This window comes from Denticeps clupeoides, chromosome 10 (assembly GCF_900700375.1).
Source record: "Denticeps clupeoides chromosome 10, fDenClu1.1, whole genome shotgun sequence".
Classification (NCBI taxonomy): Eukaryota; Metazoa; Chordata; class Actinopteri; order Clupeiformes; family Denticipitidae; genus Denticeps; species Denticeps clupeoides.
In genome coordinates this window covers 2,354,537-2,374,581 of record NC_041716.1, presented here as the reverse complement: position 1 = coordinate 2,374,581, position 20,045 = coordinate 2,354,537, and the positions used below count along the sequence as shown (strand labels likewise).

The window sequence follows — 20,045 nt, the reverse complement described above, 5'->3', positions numbered from 1 at the left end:
CGTCCAGGCAACGGTCATCTCGAAACTCGATTATTGTAACTCTCTCCTGGCTGGAGCCTCTGCGGTCACCATAAAACCCCTCCAGATGATCCAAAATATGGCAGATCTTCAATCAGCCAAAATACACCCATGTTACGCCTCTTCTCACCTCCCTCCACTGGCTCCCGGTAGCTGCTCGCATTGAGTGGAACTGCATCCTATATCAATACAATACTAGCTACACTCCTGTACGCTCTCTCAGATCGGCAAATGAAATGAGACTGAAAATTCCCTCTTCACGGGGTCTCCGATTCCAATCGACTCTGTTCTCCGTTGTTGTCCCTGGCTGGTGGAACAACCTGCCCTCCTCCACACGACTAGCCGAGTCTACCACCACCTTTAAGAAGCAGGTGAAATCCCGCTTATTCAAAAAGAATTTCAGACAAATGTAACACTTACACATGCACAAGAAAATAAAGAAAACACATTGAATGAGAAGGTGTGTCCAAACTTTTGGCCTGTACTGTATGTGTGTGTATCCGTGTCCATTTCACGTGGATTTGTGTGAGTGTTTCATATACGTGTGTGAGAGTTTTCAGTAGTATAAATGTGTGCTTGTCAGTTTCATATGTAAATGAGTATGAGTTTCACATGTGTTTTTGTAACAAAAGTCTGAAATATTTCCTAAACGGCCCCTCATAATAAAATATTTGGCTCTGAGGCGATAAAGTGCATTAATAAAGAACTGTTGAAACGGCGCCTCTGGTTTGGCTCCAGACCGGCGGGGGGCGCAGTGGAGCCAGAGATGGCGCGGCGCCGCTCTTCCGCACGACGACGAGAAGAAACCCGTGAAGTTCATCAACACCAAATTCTGTACGTGCCGACAAACGTCTGCCGTCGAGTCGTGCTTTGCCGGCATCGTGCAGGTAGGCGGCGGTTCGTGGGCGAAACGTGCGAGGCATGTGGCCGTGAAGAGAACGTGTGACGAAAAACGGTGAAAGAGGAAGTAAATGAGCTACTTCCGTTAGCATAACACGCTTACAGCGTCCCGTGTACAGTGTATAAATACACACAAATGTTATAATGTAAGCGGCGTTGTAAATCACTGGTCTTGTTCCTTCCAAATGCCGTGCTGAGTTTCGTGATGTTTATTCAAGGTGCTTTGAAACGCGGTTAAAGCTCACGTTTGTGTGTGCAGGGTTTGGATCATGTCGCCAGGTGCATTACAGACACTCCGGGCTCCGATGGCTGCCCTGCTGCTCTTAATCTTCTTCGAGGTCCTGTCCATTACTCACGCCGACAAGGTAAACCACCACCATAATCATCATCACTGTTACGGTTCTGGTAGTTTTCAAGGTCCATTGACATGAAAATGTGACTTAGATTATTTAACATTATTACAAATGCCCTCAGCCTGTCTATGGTCCTGCAGTGGCTAGAAATGGCGATAGGTGTAAAGTGTGCTTTGGTCATTCTTTGGTTTGATCTGGAATTTGTCCCCTTATGACATAAGGGGAAAGTTTACCTCCAATTTCTCATGCTTTTTCCACCCAGAGAATTTCCCACCCCTGCCCAAAAACATCTCCACCGACCGTCATGTCTTCAAAACGTGTAAAGCATTGCAGTTGCTCGGTGACTCTAAAGGACCAGTTGGTTCATTTTACTATTCCTGTATGCACCAAACATTGTGGTTGGTGAATGAAGTTGAGGGGTCCCGCGAATGTCCCCTCGATCGCTCTCCTCGTCCCGCCTCCCTCCTCCTTATTAGGATTTAAAGCTACAGACACCGAAACAATGTTCAAAATATATTTTTATAATCTTGCTTATAAATACCTTCTTTTTGCTTTTATTATATTTGTTTGTGTTCCTAAAAGAGTATGAACAGTTCTATAAATGAAATGTTAAATCCATCTGGCTAGGGGAACACAGTCTATGAAATCAGACGGTGCTTCAGGGAGACTTAGGAAGGCATAGGACATGCCACCGCTACCTCGCTGTGTCTCATCTGCCGTCATTTGATCCTGTTACTTATAAAAGTGTTCTGTAATATCACATTTTTTGAATTTCGAACATTGTCATACTTCGCTGTGCATTGTACCTGTGTGTGGTTTCTTCTGTTTCAGAGCTTTGAGGATGTGCGTTGTAAGTGCATCTGCCCGCCATACAGGAACATCAGTGGACATATCTATAACAGCAGGAACGTGTCCCAGAAGGACTGGTGAGTGCTTCCTCATCCTGTCAATTTCCTGCTCAGATCTCCCGGTGCTTATTCAACGCAGTAAGAGCAGGTGAAGTTTGCACAGTTTTTTGGATGGACCTCCTTTTTCCTGGTCTTCAGCACCTGTCTGCATGTGGTGGAGCCGATGCCTGTACCCGGACATGATGTGGAAGCCTACTGCCTGCTCTGCGAATGTAAATACGAGGAGCGCAGCAGCAACACAATCAAGGTGTGGTTTCTTTTACTCGCCTCAGTGCGTTTATGTGACGTTCTCGGTGAGATTTCAGGTTTACAGGATAGGGGTGGGTGATACGGCTGAAAACTGGATCACAATATCAGTGTTTCAAATCAGTCCATATCGATAATTATTGATATTTTTATGACTCATTTAAAATAAGTACCAGGGGAAAAAAATTACATTTGAACATTTTTATTTTAAACTTAACCTTCCTCTGATCATAGTCCCCTTAGTTAAGACAGAAAGTCTAAAGTCACAATGAACACTTAGCAATTATCTCTTAACATTTAAGGTGCAAAATGAAGAAAAAAAGTAAGAAATGCTTAATAAAGGGCCAATCCAGCCCGTTCTAAAAACCCACTGTTTAGCCGCAGTAGAAAAAACGGCATTTGAAACATGTTCACGGTCCTAAAAATGTTCCTTTTGCCCTGTAGGTGACTATCATAATCTACTTGTCAGTGGTTGGCACGCTGTTTCTGTACATGCTGTTCCTTCTGCTGGTGGACCCGCTAATGCGTAAACACGACCCGTACATACAGCGTCTGCACAACGAAGATGACGCCGAGGTACACGCACACACCGAATCGTGCTGCCAGAAACCCTTTCAGATCCGCCGTGGGCTCCGCAATTCAGCTTTCCTTTTTTCCCCCGTCTGCCCCTGTGGTCCAGGACACCCGCCCCCCAGCGGAAGGAGGCCAGCCCAGGGCCAACACGGTGCTGGAGAGGGTGGAGGGAGCGCAGCAGAGGTGGAAAAAGCAGGTCCAGGAGCAGCGCAAGACCGTCTTCGACCGTCACAAGATGCTCAGCTAGACTGTCCTGGCTGGTACAGCAGTGTCCGGTCAAAGCCGCACAGAACTTGCGCCGTTATATTTTACTGTTTTAAAAACGCTGCGCTTTCTGAAGGAGGAACGACGTACGCGTTTTAATTCAGACCACGTTTTATTTATTAGTAATCTTAAAATGCTATATTTCATGCCACACAGATCCATGCTAGACCCCAAGTGACCAGCGCAGAAATGCTTTAAATACTAAAACCTGGCTGATGCTGGGCCTGATGCCGAGTACTAGTAGGAGGATCTGGTTCCAGTTCCACACAATGGGCCGAACGTGATTAACACGCCCAATTTCGTAAAGCATTGCATTTCCCCATGTTGCATGTTCTGCACTTTAAAAAAAACTGAATAATCCTCTAGCATGGCTTGTTAATTGTCTTGTGGAGAGTTACCACATCATTACAGAGGCTGAGAAGTGCAAATCCTACTTGCAAAAAGTGAAACATTTTAGCCAGCGCAATAAAACGATTAATAAACACGCAAATCAGATGGAAAGGGCAGTTAACGATAAACCGGAGATTTTGTGGGAATCTAGGGTGACCAGATTCAAGCTTGTGAAAAAGAGGGCGCCTTAGGTAGGAAAGTTTATTGGTATAAAATGCAAATGTGTGCTCTCCCCTGGCACATGACCAATTAGGCAAGCGAAAAACCCGGCTGGACGCGACTTCCTGGTCTTGAAAAGAGGACCGATCTGGGGAAAAGGCTATGTTTGTTCACCCTGAGCATACAATTACAACAGGAAACACCAAAACGATTCCCAACGAAACGTCACGTGTGGTAAATTTGTTTTCGATGATTGTAAAAGTGTCTCGCATTTTGTAAATTTGCACTTGCCGGCCACGGTCCGTCGTAGACTAGGGCTTGACACACAAGACCGAATGTCGCTACGACAGGAACCAAAGCTAGCCGCCTGAAGGCGGTTTATAGCCGCTGTTAGCGGACGAAGCTTTCACTTCCATGTCTGGTAGTAGCTTTAATTCACTTCATGCAGCCTCTTCATTGGTTGCTCTGCGCTGCGCTATTAGGACATTGCATCATGGGAGCTTAGTTGAAGGGCAAAGCCTGATGCAAAGACTCGTACATTTTTAAGGGCACTTCAGGGTCTTCCTCTCTGCCTTTGCACATTTGGCCCGAATAATACTTCCTTTGTAATACATTTAGCTAGAAAAACAAAAAAAGCTTCCGTTATTAGTGCATCGCTTTTTAAAAAATGTTTTGATCAGACGTTGAACTTGAATGTCTGCAGTAAAGACCAAACGTAGAAGAGGAGGAGACTGTTGTGCAGGGGACTGAGAATGTAATCAGATTTATTGATTGAAACGAATCAGGATTTCCTTTGAAGGATTTGCCGTTGAATAAACAATATGGTTCTCTTGCAAAAAAAAAATTCAAGATTAGAAAAGACTTGGAAGTGTAATTTAACAAACCTACACTGTATGTGTCATGTAATGGATGATAGTTCATGTATGATTTAAAAAAAAAAAAAAAAAATCTTCTCACATTCACTTTATCCCTTAACAGCAATTCAAAACCCTCCCAGATACTTTGCAATATGGTGGGCCGGGTAGCTGGCATGCCATGTAAAAACCTCACCATCTTCTCACTCTGGTATAAGCTTTTATGAATTATGAAACTGTTATTTATTTCTTCATTCCTTGTGTTTGTGTGACATTGTTGTATTGCCGTCCCACGGTGTAAATGTGAGACCTCTGCTGCTTTCCCACATGTAATGACGCCGAAGCCGCTGGTTTGTGTTTGTTGTGTCTGTGCAGATCTGGAGAACATAAAGTTTAAACGAGTTTGAAAAGCCCTCCCTCCTGTCGTTCTTTAGCGCTTGGGCTTGTTTTTCCACCTTCATGGTTCCAGATGCGTGGTGGAAACGCACCGGGATGGGACCACTGTTCCACCAGTCCTCCGGTTTGCTGCCTGCCCCGCCCTCCTTCCCTCTGCTCCCTCACCCCAAGCATGGACACTCGCTCACCGTCTATATATATATATAAACGCCGGCACGGGCCAACTGCGGCTCCCGCTCCTTCAGTTTCTTCAGGCCGGTGTAGGTTTCCAGCCGAGAACGTGGCCAAGGAGGCAGACGGTGGAACTCTGGGAGAGAAGAGGAGGACGTGTGGTCGAAGAAGAAGAGCGAAGGAACGGTTTTGAAGGTTAACTGGTGAAAGATGGATACCGAGAAAGTGCCCAGCAACATGCCGGCACTGACCTCCTTCATCATGAACGAGGAAGAGCTGAAGAGGAAGCAGCGGGAGAAGCTGAAAAAGCTGCAGGCCACCGGGGGGAATCCGCGGCCCGCCCGCACCCTCTTCCTCTTCCCCCTGAGGAACCGCATCCGCAGGACCTGCATCAACATCGTGGAGTGGAAGTATCCTTCTGCAGTGGGGGGGTCACGGGTACCGGATGCCATTGTGATGCTGGGGACAGCGGTCGGGGGGGTCGTCATGTGAAGATTTCCGTTATGCGCCACGGACTGACCTCTCACTGTTTCGGGCTGCCGGTGTAAATACAGACTGATTAAGTTTTTTTTAATTGCTTCTCATATTCGATGCTTCCTTCCTGTGACTCCACGCTCTGCATGTGTGCAATTTGACATTTTTAGTTTAATTTAGTGGCAAAAAGTCAGCAGATTCAAGCCAAAGAACCCATGTAAGGCCCTGGCGCATAATTGACGGGCATTAATGTAAAGCGAGTTTGGCTGCAGCTGTCCCCTCGCATCAAGTCCAGCCCTCTGCTGACCTGGCAGGGGAATTCTCAAGCGGCGCCCCCCGCAGGCCGCCGTCCGGGGGCAGGGTTACGTACACAGCAAGGTGTGAGGTTTCGGATGGGGGACCACACAGGTTCGCGGTGTACGTGCTGAGCGGTAAACGCCGCGGGCCCCCGTGCGTCCAGGCTCATGCGGACCCCCGTGTGCACAGGTCACGGTTTCTGCTGCCTTTTAAAGCAGAATGTAGATTTACGACCCTTTACCAGCCTGGTAATACACGTGGGTAAACCTTTACTAGGGACCCTGCTGAATAATCTGGTTTTTATTAGCATCTGTTACCTAAATGCCATTAATCTCCCCCAGTAAATGAATAATGGAATAAAGAATGTGATCAGGACTCCTGAAATCACCGTCCCGTTGATGATCTTTGATGGTGCCTGTAGAAAGCAGATATTTAAATGCCTGACTAACATGAATCTGCCCTTATAAATCCTGAGTGCTCACCGCCAGACCCTTTGAAATCATCATCCTGCTGGCGATCTTTGCGAACTGTGTGGCGCTGGCCGTGTTCCTGCCCATGCCCGAGGAAGACATGAATAACACCAACGCCAATCTAGTGAGCGAACTTTAGTTTTTTTTTTTTTTTTTTTTTAAATCAATTGCACCAAACCTCCAGTAAAAATGTGAAATGTTACTGAATTCGTTCGGGCCTCCGTCTGATGACTCAGGATGGTGGCGGCCATATGGACGTAGGAGAACAGCAGCTGCTGAAATGAAAAACGAGCCGTTCAGTCGTCTGTTGAAAGGCTTGGCAGTGATGTGAACGCGTGGGAACGACGTCTTTGTTTCGATTGAACTCTCTGAATAGTCGGACGTTCCATTTTTTAAATTGGAATTCCATAATGCGGAGACGGTGAACGAGTCTTCCTGGCAGACTGGGTCTCTTGGTTGGATTTGAAAAATCCGAGACATTGGAAAAGATTTTCGGCAGGATTTGATGACTTTTTGCGTCCTGTTAAGGGTCTTTTCCTCTGGGTTTAAGCAGCAGATGCTGTTTTGAGCCACTTTCAAACCATTATTATGTGGTTATAAGACCTTCACATCACCTCATAGCACCCTCATCTCTTTCAGGCAGCCTTATCTGGACCTGTCAGGAAGCTGACAAGGATCCTTAACACAAACCGAATACAGTCGAGACCGCCCGCCAGCAGCATCGGGTCACAGTGGGGCAGCTGATCTCGGATCAGGCCTGCCTGTCATCTGGAATTCATAATTTGTTTATGAAACTGAAACTAAAGAGGAGCGGCAGGTGCTCGCCCCGCGGCCACCGGGCTCCTGCTTTATATTTAGCCGACACCCCAGCGCTGACGCCGCGGTGGGGGACCGATTCCACGCCACTGAGTGTGGGCTTCAAAGATAAACCACGGCCCCTGGGGGGGAATTCGGCAGAAATGGCTCCCCCACTTCTGGGATTAGAGTTTCTTCCGTGTTGACTCCAAGAGCCTTTTGGCTCCTCATATCATGTGTATTTTTAATGCTCAGTCAAATAGCTGAGCATAGCTCACGTGTTTCATATAGATTCATGCATTTTTAAATCTATTTCAGCTCTCCATCATCATTTAGGTCCGCTTTGGAACCAAATATTTTTTTTAATGATGCTAGAATCTGATTGGTTGAACTGTGTTAAAATAATAAGTAATTCTATATTCGAATGTGTGGCAAGAAGTATTATTAATAAAGAATACTGTCCACCCCTGTGTGTTTTACACTGGTGGGTTGATTTGCTTTATTAAATCAACTCTGGCATTCATATCTGCTGAGATAACGGGACTGGAAAAGTGAAATGCTTTTTCAAGCAGCGATGACACATGCCCCGCCATGTAGTCGTACCGTCCCACGGTGTAGGTATGGGACGTCTCATTCGATTTCATTGGCCTGATGGCCTCCATAACGGCCCCTCGGCCTGGTTCTGGCACCAGCCGGGTCTTGAAACGGGATCAGGGTGACGCGAGGGGCGCAGTACTGGGTCACCGTAGCGCCGTGAAAAACAACCACTTCAGTCCACGTTGATGCTGTAGGGGGGTAGTAGCCTAGTGGGTAATACACTCGCTTATGAACCAGAAGACCCGGGTTTGAATTCCACTTACTACCATTGTATCCCTGAGCTGGGGGGGGGACTGTCCCTGTAACTACTGTAAGTCGCTCTGGATAAGGGCGTCTGGTAAATGCTGTAAATGTAAATGTTGTAAGAATTGTTGTAAGAACCAGATGCAGTTTCATAATCCGTTTGCTTTGTGTTTTTGCATGAAAGAAAATTTACACAGGATGCAGAATCGTGACTTGGTACACATGAAAACCAGTTCCATTTCAATCGGAGATTCATTGCCTCTGTGGCTTTTATTCGGCAGGAGAGTCTGGAGTACATCTTCCTGGTCATTTTCACAACAGAGTGCTTCATGAAGATAGTGGCATATGGGCTACTGTTCCACGAAGGGGCATATTACGAAATTGCTGGAACATTCTGGATTTTGTCATCGTCTTCATGGGGTAAGATTATATTTATGAAATTCTCTGGTTTTAACCTTTCATGGTATGAAATTTGATGGCTGTGGTGATAAATTGTGTATTGTGTGGGTGGTGATAACACAGCCTGTTCACGATTATCCTGGACACCATAAACACAATATCTGGAGTCCCCACGGAGAAGGGTGGCGGCTTCGACATGAAAGCCCTGCGAGCGTTCAGAGTCCTGCGGCCCCTGCGACTCGTCTCTGGAGTCCCTAGTAAGAAAGATCCACCAGGCGCCACCCTCAACATATGCAACATTGAAACAAATGCAAAAAAAAAAATTATTTTTGTTCTCCTCCAGGCCTGCAGGTGGTTATGAACTCAATCCTCAAATCAATGCTGCCACTTCTGCACATCGCCCTGCTGGTCTTCTTCATGGTCACTCTGTATGCCATTATGGGTTTGGAGCTCTTCAAGTGCAAGATGCACAAGACTTGCTACTACAAGGGCACAGGTTGGTGTGGAGCAATGAGGAACAGGTTCAACACTGTCTTCAAATCTGAAGTCAAAGACCCTCTGACTCCCATTATTAGGAACCCATTACAACATTAAACTTTGACTAATTTGGCGTGTCAAAGGTCACCTCATGTGCATCCTAATGTAATTGACCTTGATGCAATACATTCTAAATTGGTATGAATTTTCACTTGGTCTCAAAGATGAACTGATTAGAACAAAAAAAAATGTTTGGTCAAATGTCATGGCAACAAATAAGCATTTTATGAATAACAAAGCCTTAAATGAAAGGATTATTATTACGATCATTCCATCATTTTACATAAAATGCATTATACAGTTTCTCAAAATTGATCCCAATTGAGCACCAAAAATCCAAACATGGGGCTAGAGAGTCAAATGCTACCAGTCATGTTGAGAGCATTATATTATTGTCCCCTTTGTCTCACAGATATCCTTGCGGTTGAGGAAAACGAGGCACCTTCCCCGTGTGCCCAGGCAGGTCACGGGCGGCGCTGCATTATCAACGGCAGCGAGTGTCGGGCAGACTGGCCCGGGCCCAACAATGGCATCACGCACTTTGACAACTTTGGCTTTGCCATGCTTACGGTCTTCCAGTGCATCACAACGGAGAGTTGGACGGATGTCCTGTACTGGGTCGGTGTCCCCTGCTGGGTCTCTGGTGAACAGGACACGCTGTTCTCGGGACGTTGAGGCATTAACCTGTTTCTTTGTTTGTGCAGGTGAACGACGCCATTGGTAAAGATTGGCCGTGGCTTTATTTTGTGACCATGATCCTCCTGGGATCCTTCCTCATACTCAACTTGGTTCTGGGGGTGCTGAGTGGGTATGGAGCCTGCTGGACATTATGTTCATGGCACGTGTAAAATGCAGTTGAATCGATTGGACTCATCGCCCCTCCTTTCGTTCCACAAGGGAGTTCACTAAAGAGCGAGAGAAAGCCAAATCGAGGGGCGAGTTCCAGAAGCTCAGGGAAAAGCAACAGCTGGATGAAGACCTGAAGGGTTACATGGAGTGGATCACCCATGCTGAGATCCTGGACAGTGATGGTGAAGGAAAAGGTAAAAAAAGAACTTCCAGGGTCTATGCAATGCTCTGCGCTACATCTCATTTAATCCCAGGAAAATACATCCCAATCAAAAGTGGCTTCTTCCAAGATGCTAATTTGTTCTAATTCTATTTTTAGGGCTTCTTCCTCTGAAGGACAACGGCTCCGAAACGGACAGCCTGTATGATAAGGAAGGACTCAGTCGCATGGTTTTCTACTAGTAAGTGTAGGGAGAAGTCTCCTCAAATTTCAGAAGCATCCTTAAAGTGAAGTGATTGTCACATGTGATACACAGCAGCACAGCACACGGTGCACACAGTGAAATGTGTCCTCTGCATTTAACCCATCACCCTGAGTGAGCAGTGGGTAGCCATGATAGGCGCCCGGGGAGCAGTGCCCCAGTACCACCACTGCCTCCATCCTTACCGTCCCTGCTGATCCCGCCTCTCTTTCAAACTCTCAGCAGGCTGGCCCGCCGCTGGAACCGTGTCATGTGGCGTAAAAGCCAGATCTGGGTGAAGTCGAAGACGTTCTACTGGCTGGTGATCCTGCTGGTCTTCCTGAACACTCTGAACATTGCTACGGAACACCACAATCAGTCCGAATCGCTCACTCGCCTACAGGGTTGGTTATTAAGATCCAAGCTGCTGTGTATGTTACTGTTGTCACTGCCTTGTCATACTCGTGTTGTAAATTGACGCCGTGGTCACCTCGCCTTGCCTTCAGACGTTGTCAACACGATCCTGGTCGTTCTGTTCGCCATGGAGATGTTCATCAAGATGTATGCGCTGGGCCCGCGGGCGTACTTCATGTCCGTCTTCAACCGCTTTGACTGCTTCGTGGTGGTGGTGGGCCTGATTGAGATCGTCCTGATCGCGGCAGGCGTCATGTCACCGCTGGGCTTCACCGTCATGAGATGCATACGCCTGCTGCGCCTGCTGAAGGTCACCAAGTGAGTCGTTTCCTGCAGACTACAGACCAGGACGGGGTGTACTGTGACTGGCGGGGAGGCTTGTTATTTTCTCTGCTGCTGATTGTGCAGGTACTGGAGGTCTCTCAGCAACCTGGTGGCCTCGCTGTTGAACTCCGTCCGCTCCATCGCCTCCCTGTTGCTCCTCCTCTTCCTCTTCATCGTCATCTTCTCCCTCCTGGGCATGCAGGTGTTTGGTGGCAAGTTCAACTTCCCGGACCGGGAGGTGCAACGCAGCAACTTCGACAACTTCCCCCAGGCGCTCATCAGCGTCTTCCAGGTTTATTTCGCTTAAGCTGCTGCGCCGTTTCCACATCGGCGTCTTTTCAGAATGAAATATGAATATTAATTCTATGTTTAGGTCTTAACTGGAGAGGACTGGAACTCTATCATGTATAATGGAATCATGGCTCATGGGGGGCCGGTATTTCCAGGCATCCTCGTCTCCATCTATTTCATCATCCTCTTTGTCTGTGGAAACTGTATCCTTCAACACAACGTGCTTCCATTCTATGAGGATTGTTTAAATGAGGAGAGAAAAATCTGTTCTGATCCTTCCTGAATCGCCTCTGGCCAGATATCCTTCTGAATGTCTTTTTGGCCATTGCTGTGGACAATCTGGCTGAAGCCGGCAGCCTGACGTCGGCTCAGAAGGAGAAAAAAGAAGAAATGATGCGCAAAAAGCTGCAGCGGTATCATTTCAAATGACTGAATACATCATCATTCCTTTTATAACGAAAGAATGGTGTATATGTTTTTACCGTATATATGTCACATTCAACCCACTAGGGGAACCGTGTCGGAGAAGAGCGAAGAGGAGAAGGAGAAGGCTGGCCAAAAAGCTGGCAGAGCAGCGGGCCAAAGCGGCGGAGGGCATGCCCACCACAGCCAAGGTGGTATCTTTACAACACGCTAGGGAAAATGGAGCCACTCCTGCGTGATTTTGGTTCAGGCCACTAACACGGGCGCACCTCCACTTTCAGCTGAAGGTAGACGAATTCGAGTCAAACGTCAACGAGGTGAAGGACCCTTTCCGGCAGCAGACTTTCCAGGTAACGGTTCGATATGCATGCGCCCGCACCCGAAAGATGAGCCGAGCATGGGGCAGATTCGCTGTGAGCTTTTTTATTATTAGCCCCAGGCTGCCGGGATCACGCACCGGGGCAGGTTTTAAATCACGGCTCACGGCTATTTTATTGTGCCTTGCTCTCGTTTTTATATTTTTGTAACGCTGAAGATTATTCTCCGTATGCTCTCCTTTATACTCAGGAGATGATGAGGAGGAGGAGCCGGAGATCCCCATTAGCCCTAGACCGAGGCCTATGGCCGACCTCCAGCTGAAAGAGAAGGCGGAGCCTATACCAGTGGCCAGCTCCTTCTTCATATTTGGTCCTGAGAACAAGTGGGGACCCTCAGCATGGTCTCGAAATGTATTTTCCCAAAAAAAATCAAACGGGTCTGTAATTATTATTTATTTTTTGTTCCACTGAAAGGCTGCGAAAGATTTGCCACCGGATCATCAACGCCACCACCTTCACCAACATCATCCTGCTGTTTATCCTCCTCAGTAGCATTGCCCTGGCGGCGGAGGGACCCCATCGACCCCAAGTCTTTCAGAAACCAAGTATGGCTCCAAATGCCTCTCTGAATCCGTTGAAGCTTCTTTGGAAGTTTGGATACATGTCACCCTGTTCCCTGTAGGTCCTGGCCTACGCCGATATCGTCTTCACCACTGTGTTTACCATTGAAATTGTCCTCAAGGTGAAAATATTCAAAATGCCCTTTCTGATTTAAGGTTTGACTATTCCAATCCGGGTTGTGCTAGTTTGCAAGTGTGAAGTAACTTCTTTTTTTAATACATTTCAGATGACCGTTTATGGAGCATTTTTGCACAAGGGCTCCTTCTGCAGAAACTCCTTCAACATCCTGGATCTCCTTGTTGTGGGCGTGTCCCTCCTTTCTATGGGAATGGAGTAAGGGGGGAAAAAAAGTAGTTTTGGTGCATTCATGTTCTCCAAGGTCTCCCTTGGCGACCATAACAGAGGTTGTCTGTCCTGTGCAGGTCTAGTGCCATCTCTGTGGTGAAGATTCTCAGGGTTTTGAGGGTCCTTAGGCCTTTAAGAGCCATAAACAGAGCCAAAGGACTGAAGGTGTGGATTTCCACACAAATACATACTCACTTGTTGTAGTTTCTGTGTGGTATCGTGATGCTTTGTACTTTTTCTTCTTCGCCAGCATGTAGTCCAGTGTCTATTCGCCGCCGTCAAGACCATTGGGAACATCGTCCTGGTCACCATGCTTCTGGACTTCATGTTTGCCTGCATTGGGGTGCAGTTGTTAAGGTGAGATGTTTTTTTTTTCCTCCACGCTGTAAAAAATGTGTGTACGATTCAAGCCTTGGTGATTTATTGCAGGGGAAGTTTTTCTCCTGCACTGACCCTTCAAAAATGACGGAGGTAGACTGCCAGTGAGTTCATCGTTTCTACATATAAAACACAAGTAATTAACATTGATGTTACTTCAGTATGAACAATAAACTCCCGTAATCGTCTTTCTCAGGGGATTTTACATTAAACATGTCAGAATAAGCTGCACGACATGGAGGTTCGCCCGCGGATCTGGAAGAACAACGATTTTAATTTTGATAATGTGCTGAATGGGATGCTGGCCCTCTTCACTGTCTCAACGTTTGAGGGTTGGCCACAGTGAGTACATGGTGACACAGTGACAGCTTTTTACTCTCATTGTCATTGTGCAGAAACATTTAACCCCCACCCCCCTCCCTCCCTTCCTTCTCCCTCCCATAGGTTGCTTTACAGAGCGATCGACTCGGACAAAGAGGACATGGGTCCTGTTTTCAACAACCGGGTCGACATTTCCATCTTCTTCATCATCTACATCATCCTCATCGCCTTTTTCATGATGAACATCTTTGTGGGTTTTGTTATAGTTACTTTCCAGGAGCAAGGAGAGCAGGAGTACAAAAACTGTGAGCTTGACAAAAACCAGGTAACAAAAAAAGTTCCTATACGCCTATTTCAATTTGAAATTGGGGTTATATAAGGAATATATAATATATATTTTTTTAATTTATGCCCCATTTCCTCCCCCGTTCAGCGCCAGTGTGTGCAGTACGCTCTTAAAGCTCGACCCCTGAGGTGCTACATTCCCAAGAACCCCTACCAGTATCATGTGTGGTACGTGGTGACCTCGTGTTACTTTGAGTACCTGATGTTCTTCCTCATCATGCTCAACACACTCTGCTTGGGTATACAGGTAAATCATTTTCACCGCTTACTGCAGCAAAGGGGGGCCGTCACGTCCGTCTTTTCTCATGTACCGTGTCCTGCTTGTCATATGCAGCACTGTAACCAGTCTGACCACGTGACCAAGCTGTCAGACACCCTGAACCTCATCTTCACCGTCCTCTTCACTTTGGAGATGATTGTCAAGCTCGTTGCGTTTAAAGCCAAGGTGCAAAACTGCCTATAGGCTGCAAATTATGAATGGATGAATGAGCAAAGTTGATGAGAACTTGACATGTTCTTTTCATTGTTTCTAGGACTACTTTGGAGATCCCTGGAACGTCTTTGACTTCCTCATTGTCATTGGGAGTATCGTTGATGTGGTCCTGAGTGAAGTTGATGTGAGTAGACTGCAGACTTCCTCTTCCCTCAGTTCTTTCGTATTATCTACTTTCGTTCAAGCCTCTGACCCAGAGACATATGTTGCAGGGACTCAGTTCTAAGGACAGGGTCAGTATTGGTTGTCATGCAGTAGTCACTGGATGCTTCATTCACCAACATCTGCCCACCTCCATACACAGCGCATTCTTGCATCACCACTGTCACATTCACACCACAGTTTTCTGGGCACATTATAAACTGCATTAAAAAAATGGTGACGCCAGTGTTATAATGAAACCTGTTAGGAAATCATCTCAGTGTTCTTTCTCTGATTTCATGTGAAAACATCCATCACTTGCTTCTCTCCCTCTCTCTCACACACACACGTCATCCATTGTCTGTCCATCCCCTGTTGTCCTCCTCAGAACGCCCTGGCCGCGAGTGGAGGACTGTACTGTCTTCACGGTTGTGCTGTAAATATCTGCACGTGCTGCATGTGCCATGGGCCTGAACGTGTGTTCCGCATCCCCAAAAAATAATGTGGGACAGCAGATGACCCGGCTAAATAAAAAATAACATTAAATCTGGTTCTAAACAGTAAATCTAATATCTAAACCAGTAGAATCCAACTTTTGTATATGCATGTCTCGAAATGTGTACATGCATTAATCTTCATTAACATTGTTTCTTACTATGTTGCATTAATCTGTTTTTGGACATTTTTATTAAAGGTAATGAAGCAAAGTGCCTTGCTTTATTGTTTAAACCTAAATGTATTGAGCAATTGAGTCTGTCATGCATTATTTAAAGGTCCCCTGCCATTGATTTTTTAAAATGTTTTTGCTTTTATATTGCTTTATGTCTTAGTGGTTTCCTAATACTGTATCTGACATCTCTTTCCAAAAGTTAGCTTTGGTGCAGAATTACAGCCACTTTGATCCAGTTCCACAATGAGATTTCCCAGGATGCTCCGTTCTGTGTCTGTAGCTTTAAATGCTATCGAGGAGGAGAGAGGCGGGACGAGGAGGAGAGCAGCCTATAGAAGTTGAGATAAAGCCCTTCTGACAACATAATGGACTAAGTTCCAGATTCGACAGCTCTCTGAACGGCAAAGAGAATGGCCAAAGCTCTGGTTACACCTATCGCCATTTATAGCCACTGCAGGACCATAGACAGGCTAGGGGAACTCGTATTCATGTTAAATAATCAAATTGTAATGATAGGGGACCTTTGAAAGGTTTAAGGACTTCGTCTAACTGTATTACTATTATGTGTTGTTTCAGGAAACAAACCCAATGCAAGCCATAGCAGTAAGTCCAAAAAAAAGTATCCAGACGTTCCTGTTCCTCCCCCCTCGTTTTTCCCCCCTCTCACTCTCCACGCTCTCTGCACAGGATGCTGAAAACGCTCGAGTCTCCATCACTTTCTTCCGACTCTTCCGTGTCATGCGTCTGATAAAACTGCTGAACCGCTCAGAGGGCATCCGCAACCTGCTGTGGACTTTCATCAAGTCTTTCCAGGTCAGGCTTTATGCACCGATTCGGTCGCTGGACCTTAGGTGTGCAGGACAAGTGATGTGCATGGACCTCCTGGGACACTTATTGTCTTTTGCAAAGCTGTTCCTCACTCCCTGCTTCATTTTGTTTACCTCCAGGCTCTTCCCTATGTTGCTCTCCTGATTGTCATGCTGTTCTTCATCTATTCAGTCATTGGCATGCAGGTACTTTAAATACAATCTAGATGCTAAATTTCTGTGTGTCGTACCTTGTGTTTGGATTTATATCCTTTCTCCTCAGGTGTTTGGAAAGATTGCCTTAGTTGACGGAACTGAGATCAACCGGAACAACAACTTCCAGACATTCCCAGGAGCCGTTCTGCTGCTGTTCCGGTGGGTCACGCTTCGTCTCCAAATGCATCGTGTTAGAGAGGGAAGTGCGTTGTGGATTTGTATTTTTTCCTTTGTACCTTCAGGTGCGCCACAGGGAGGGGTGGCAGCAGGTCATGCTGGACAGCATGTACGGGAAGCTCTGCGACCCCAAATCAGACTACAGCCCAGGAGAGGAGTACACCTGTGGTTCCAACTTCGCCGCCTTCTATTTCCTCAGCTTCTATATGCTCTGTGCCTTCTTGGTAATACGGTCATAACATGCCCATATAATATGCTTTCTTGGACAGAACAGCTGAAGATGTGGCTGTTCCTCCTGTGTTTAGGTCATTAACCTGTTTGTGGCTGTTATCATGGACAATTTTGACTACCTCACTCGCGATTGGTCGATTCTCGGTCCCCACCACCTAGACGAGTTTAAGAAGATCTGGGCGGAGTATGACCCGGAGGCCACGTAGGTTGGGGGAACTGGCTAAATGCTATCAGCACGTTCCACTCGGGTTCATTAACTGCAGTTGATGCTGTCGACCTGTAGGGGGCGCATCAAGCATCTGGATGTGGTGACGCTGCTGCGGAGAATCCAGCCTCCTCTGGGCTTCGGCAAATTCTGCCCACACCGCTCGGCGTGCAAGGTGAGACGATTAGGCCACAGGCTCGTGCAAGTTCTCAACATAATGTTGTCTAAACTCCACAGCGCTTGATATCCATGAACATGCCTCTGACCTGCGATGGGACGGTCACCTTCAATGCCACCTTATTTGCGCTGGTCAGAACAGCCCTGAAGATCAAAACAGAAGGTATGGGACCATATGCCAAGTGCTCTATAAAAAATCAATATATCAGTAATATGTGGTAAATGTCTGCATCAGGTAACTTTGAGCAAGCCAACGAAGAACTGAGGGCCATCATAAAAAAGATCTGGAAGCGCACCAGCATGAAGCTGCTTGACCAGGTCATCCCTCCCATCGGAGGTGGGTGGGGTTAGTTATCAAAGCGCAACCTCAAATAAAATGGGAGCACCTGTCACTTTAAATGCACGAGCGCAATCTGTTTCAGATGACGAGGTGACGGTGGGAAAGTTCTACGCCACCTTCGTCATCCAGGAGCATTTCCGCAATTTCATGAAGCGCCAAGAGGAGTACTACGGTTACCGGCCCACCAAGAAAAAGAGCGCGGCTGAGATACAGGTGACGGGCGGGTGGGAGGACGCCACTTTGTCACTTTCTGTCCATTGGCCCTCACCGCTGTCGCGGTTTCCTTTCCTACCAGGCCGGCCTGCGCAGCATTGAGGAAGAGGCCGCTCCGGAACTCCACAGGGCCATCTCTGGAGACCTGATTGCAGAGGATGAGATGGAGCGCGCGCTGGAGTCCGGAGAAGAGGGCATCTACAGGGTGATCCTGGGTTCACGCCGCGAGAATGGCCGTTGCGGTTGAGCTCCTGCTAACCTCACTCTGTTGTTTCTCAGAGGACCGGCGGCCTGTTCGGGAACAATCCCGACGCGTTCTCGGCCGACCCCAGCAGCCCCCAGTCCATCCAGATCACCAGCCAGCGGCCCCTGCAGTTCTCAGAGAGCCGTCCAGAGGAGGCAGAAAACCCCTCCAGACTCGGCCTTCCAGTTCTTTCAGACAGGAGCCAATACGAACACCAACAACGCCAACTTCACTGAAGGGTGAGATCTTGGAGAGGGGGGGGGTGAGGTGATCAGCTTTAAAAGAGGTTAATGATGATGTAACCTTGCTCTGCTGGTGGCAGATCTGTGTATGAGAGGGAGGCAAGTCCACGGTCTTTCGCCCGCCAACAGCAGATTCCCCTGCACACAAGGTCGGCCATCTTTTTCTAAACCTCAGAACAAATATGTTTCCTATCAATATGTGGGTGGTAGTGGCCTAGTGGGTAACACACTCGCCTGTGAACCAGAAGACCCAGGTTCAAACCACACTTACTACCATCGTGTAGTAAGACACTTAACCCTGAGTGTCTCCAGGGGGGGGACTGTCCCTGTTACTACTGATTGTAAGTCGCTCTGGATAAGGGCATCTGGTAAATGGCATAAATGTAAATATAAATGTAATACATCATCTACAAATTTTCCTATTCTGTACTGTATGTTCTTTGGTGCCACCAGCAGGGGGCACTACTGCGTTTCTACGAGAGGAAACGCCCAGTAGCCAACGAAGAGACAGACACTCGTCTGAGTTCACAGTGAGAACAGGACGTCACCCAGGTAACAAGGACTGCTGGACAGTAATGGGACTATGGATCTGCTTTATAGGCAGAACGTGCGGCTTCCAGTTCTGTCCAAAATTACGCAGCAGTAGTAAGGAATCCAACCCCATTTTAGATTTTAGATAGATTATGATTGATCTCTTTCGTGCAGTTCCCGTACAACCCTCAACCCTCACAATGGCAGCTGCAGGTTTTGCGGAGTAGAGAACATTCTGTGGCAGCCACTGACCAGCTGATCCACGACGGGTATACCGACTGAAGATGGATAGGAGTGTTTTTTTTTACGTGGCATGAAGTGTAAGAATGTCAAAAGGAATGTCTTTAACTTCAGGCGCTGAGAGATGGCGGCCTTGGAACTCTCGCCCAGGACCACAACTTTGTGTCGGTGACCAGACAGGAATGGCCGATGCCTTGAACATCAACGTGGTGGACATGGAATGGGTGGCGAGGGGTATCCTCAATGGCCGCAGCAGCAAACGGCGCCCGGTTCCGGCGGAACCCGAGGAGCCTGCAGAGGCCACGAGTCAGGTGAAGGGAGCCACATCGCGCCATGTGAATTCTTCTCAAGGCTCTGTTCCGTAGCTCTGACATTACTGAGATGCACTCTGGTGCCTTCGTGTCTCCAGACCAGCCGTTCTGCAGCATCAACGTTCAAATGTTCTCACTTTTGTTAACATCGATTTTTATCAATAAAACATCAATACACAAAGTTATTTTGGAGCTCACAAACTGAACAAGCTGTGTTTTGTGGTTCACCGTCTTCGTTAGAATCAGCATGGATTCAGAAGCAGAGCAGAAACGGCACCATGGCAGTGGTTTCAAGTGTTCGAATGCATGACATCATTTTACAATCAACATGTAGAAAATCAAGTAGTGGTTTTTAGAAACGCATTCAAATTTATTTATTTTTTTTAGAGGTCTTATTACAGAGTTCACGCGATGATAATGTTTCATGAAACCTCTGGGCTGGCTAGGTTCTCCTCGGTACCTGCAACTCAGACTGGACTACTCCACCCACAACCTGCTCCTGGGCTGGTGGATCCTTGGCCAGGGAGTTTAAGGAGATTTTTTTTGTTAAATAAATTATCGCTGCTTGGTCTTCTCTTGTGTGCACTGTAGCTCCAATTGGACAGGCGCGTTAGCAATATTTGAGAATTAAAAAAAAAAAAAAATCCTTTTTACCTTCATTTAAAGAGATGTTTCATGTTTAAAAATGCTCGATGTTTTAAATTTGGATGGATAGTTCTGGAACAGTTCATTCCA

The 20,045-nt window shown here is 47.0% G+C and overlaps 1 protein-coding gene and 1 pseudogene across 1 annotated transcript; both read left to right on the top strand.

The window, feature by feature from the left end:
• The first annotated feature begins 781 nt into the window (after positions 1–781).
• On the top strand, positions 782–4,979 carry LOC114798447 (putative protein 2). Its single transcript, XM_028994173.1, has 6 exons — positions 782–905; positions 1,178–1,283; positions 2,103–2,197; positions 2,318–2,426; positions 2,870–3,001; positions 3,105–4,979. Exons 2-6 carry the CDS (start codon positions 1,188–1,190, stop codon positions 3,243–3,245), a joined length of 573 nt encoding a protein of 190 aa, XP_028850006.1. The 5' UTR covers positions 782–905; positions 1,178–1,187; the 3' UTR covers positions 3,246–4,979.
• Positions 4,980–5,309: 330 nt separating this feature from the next.
• Positions 5,310–19,468, top strand: LOC114798000 (dihydropyridine-sensitive L-type skeletal muscle calcium channel subunit alpha-1-like; annotated as a pseudogene).
• Positions 19,469–20,045: the final 577 nt, after the last annotated feature.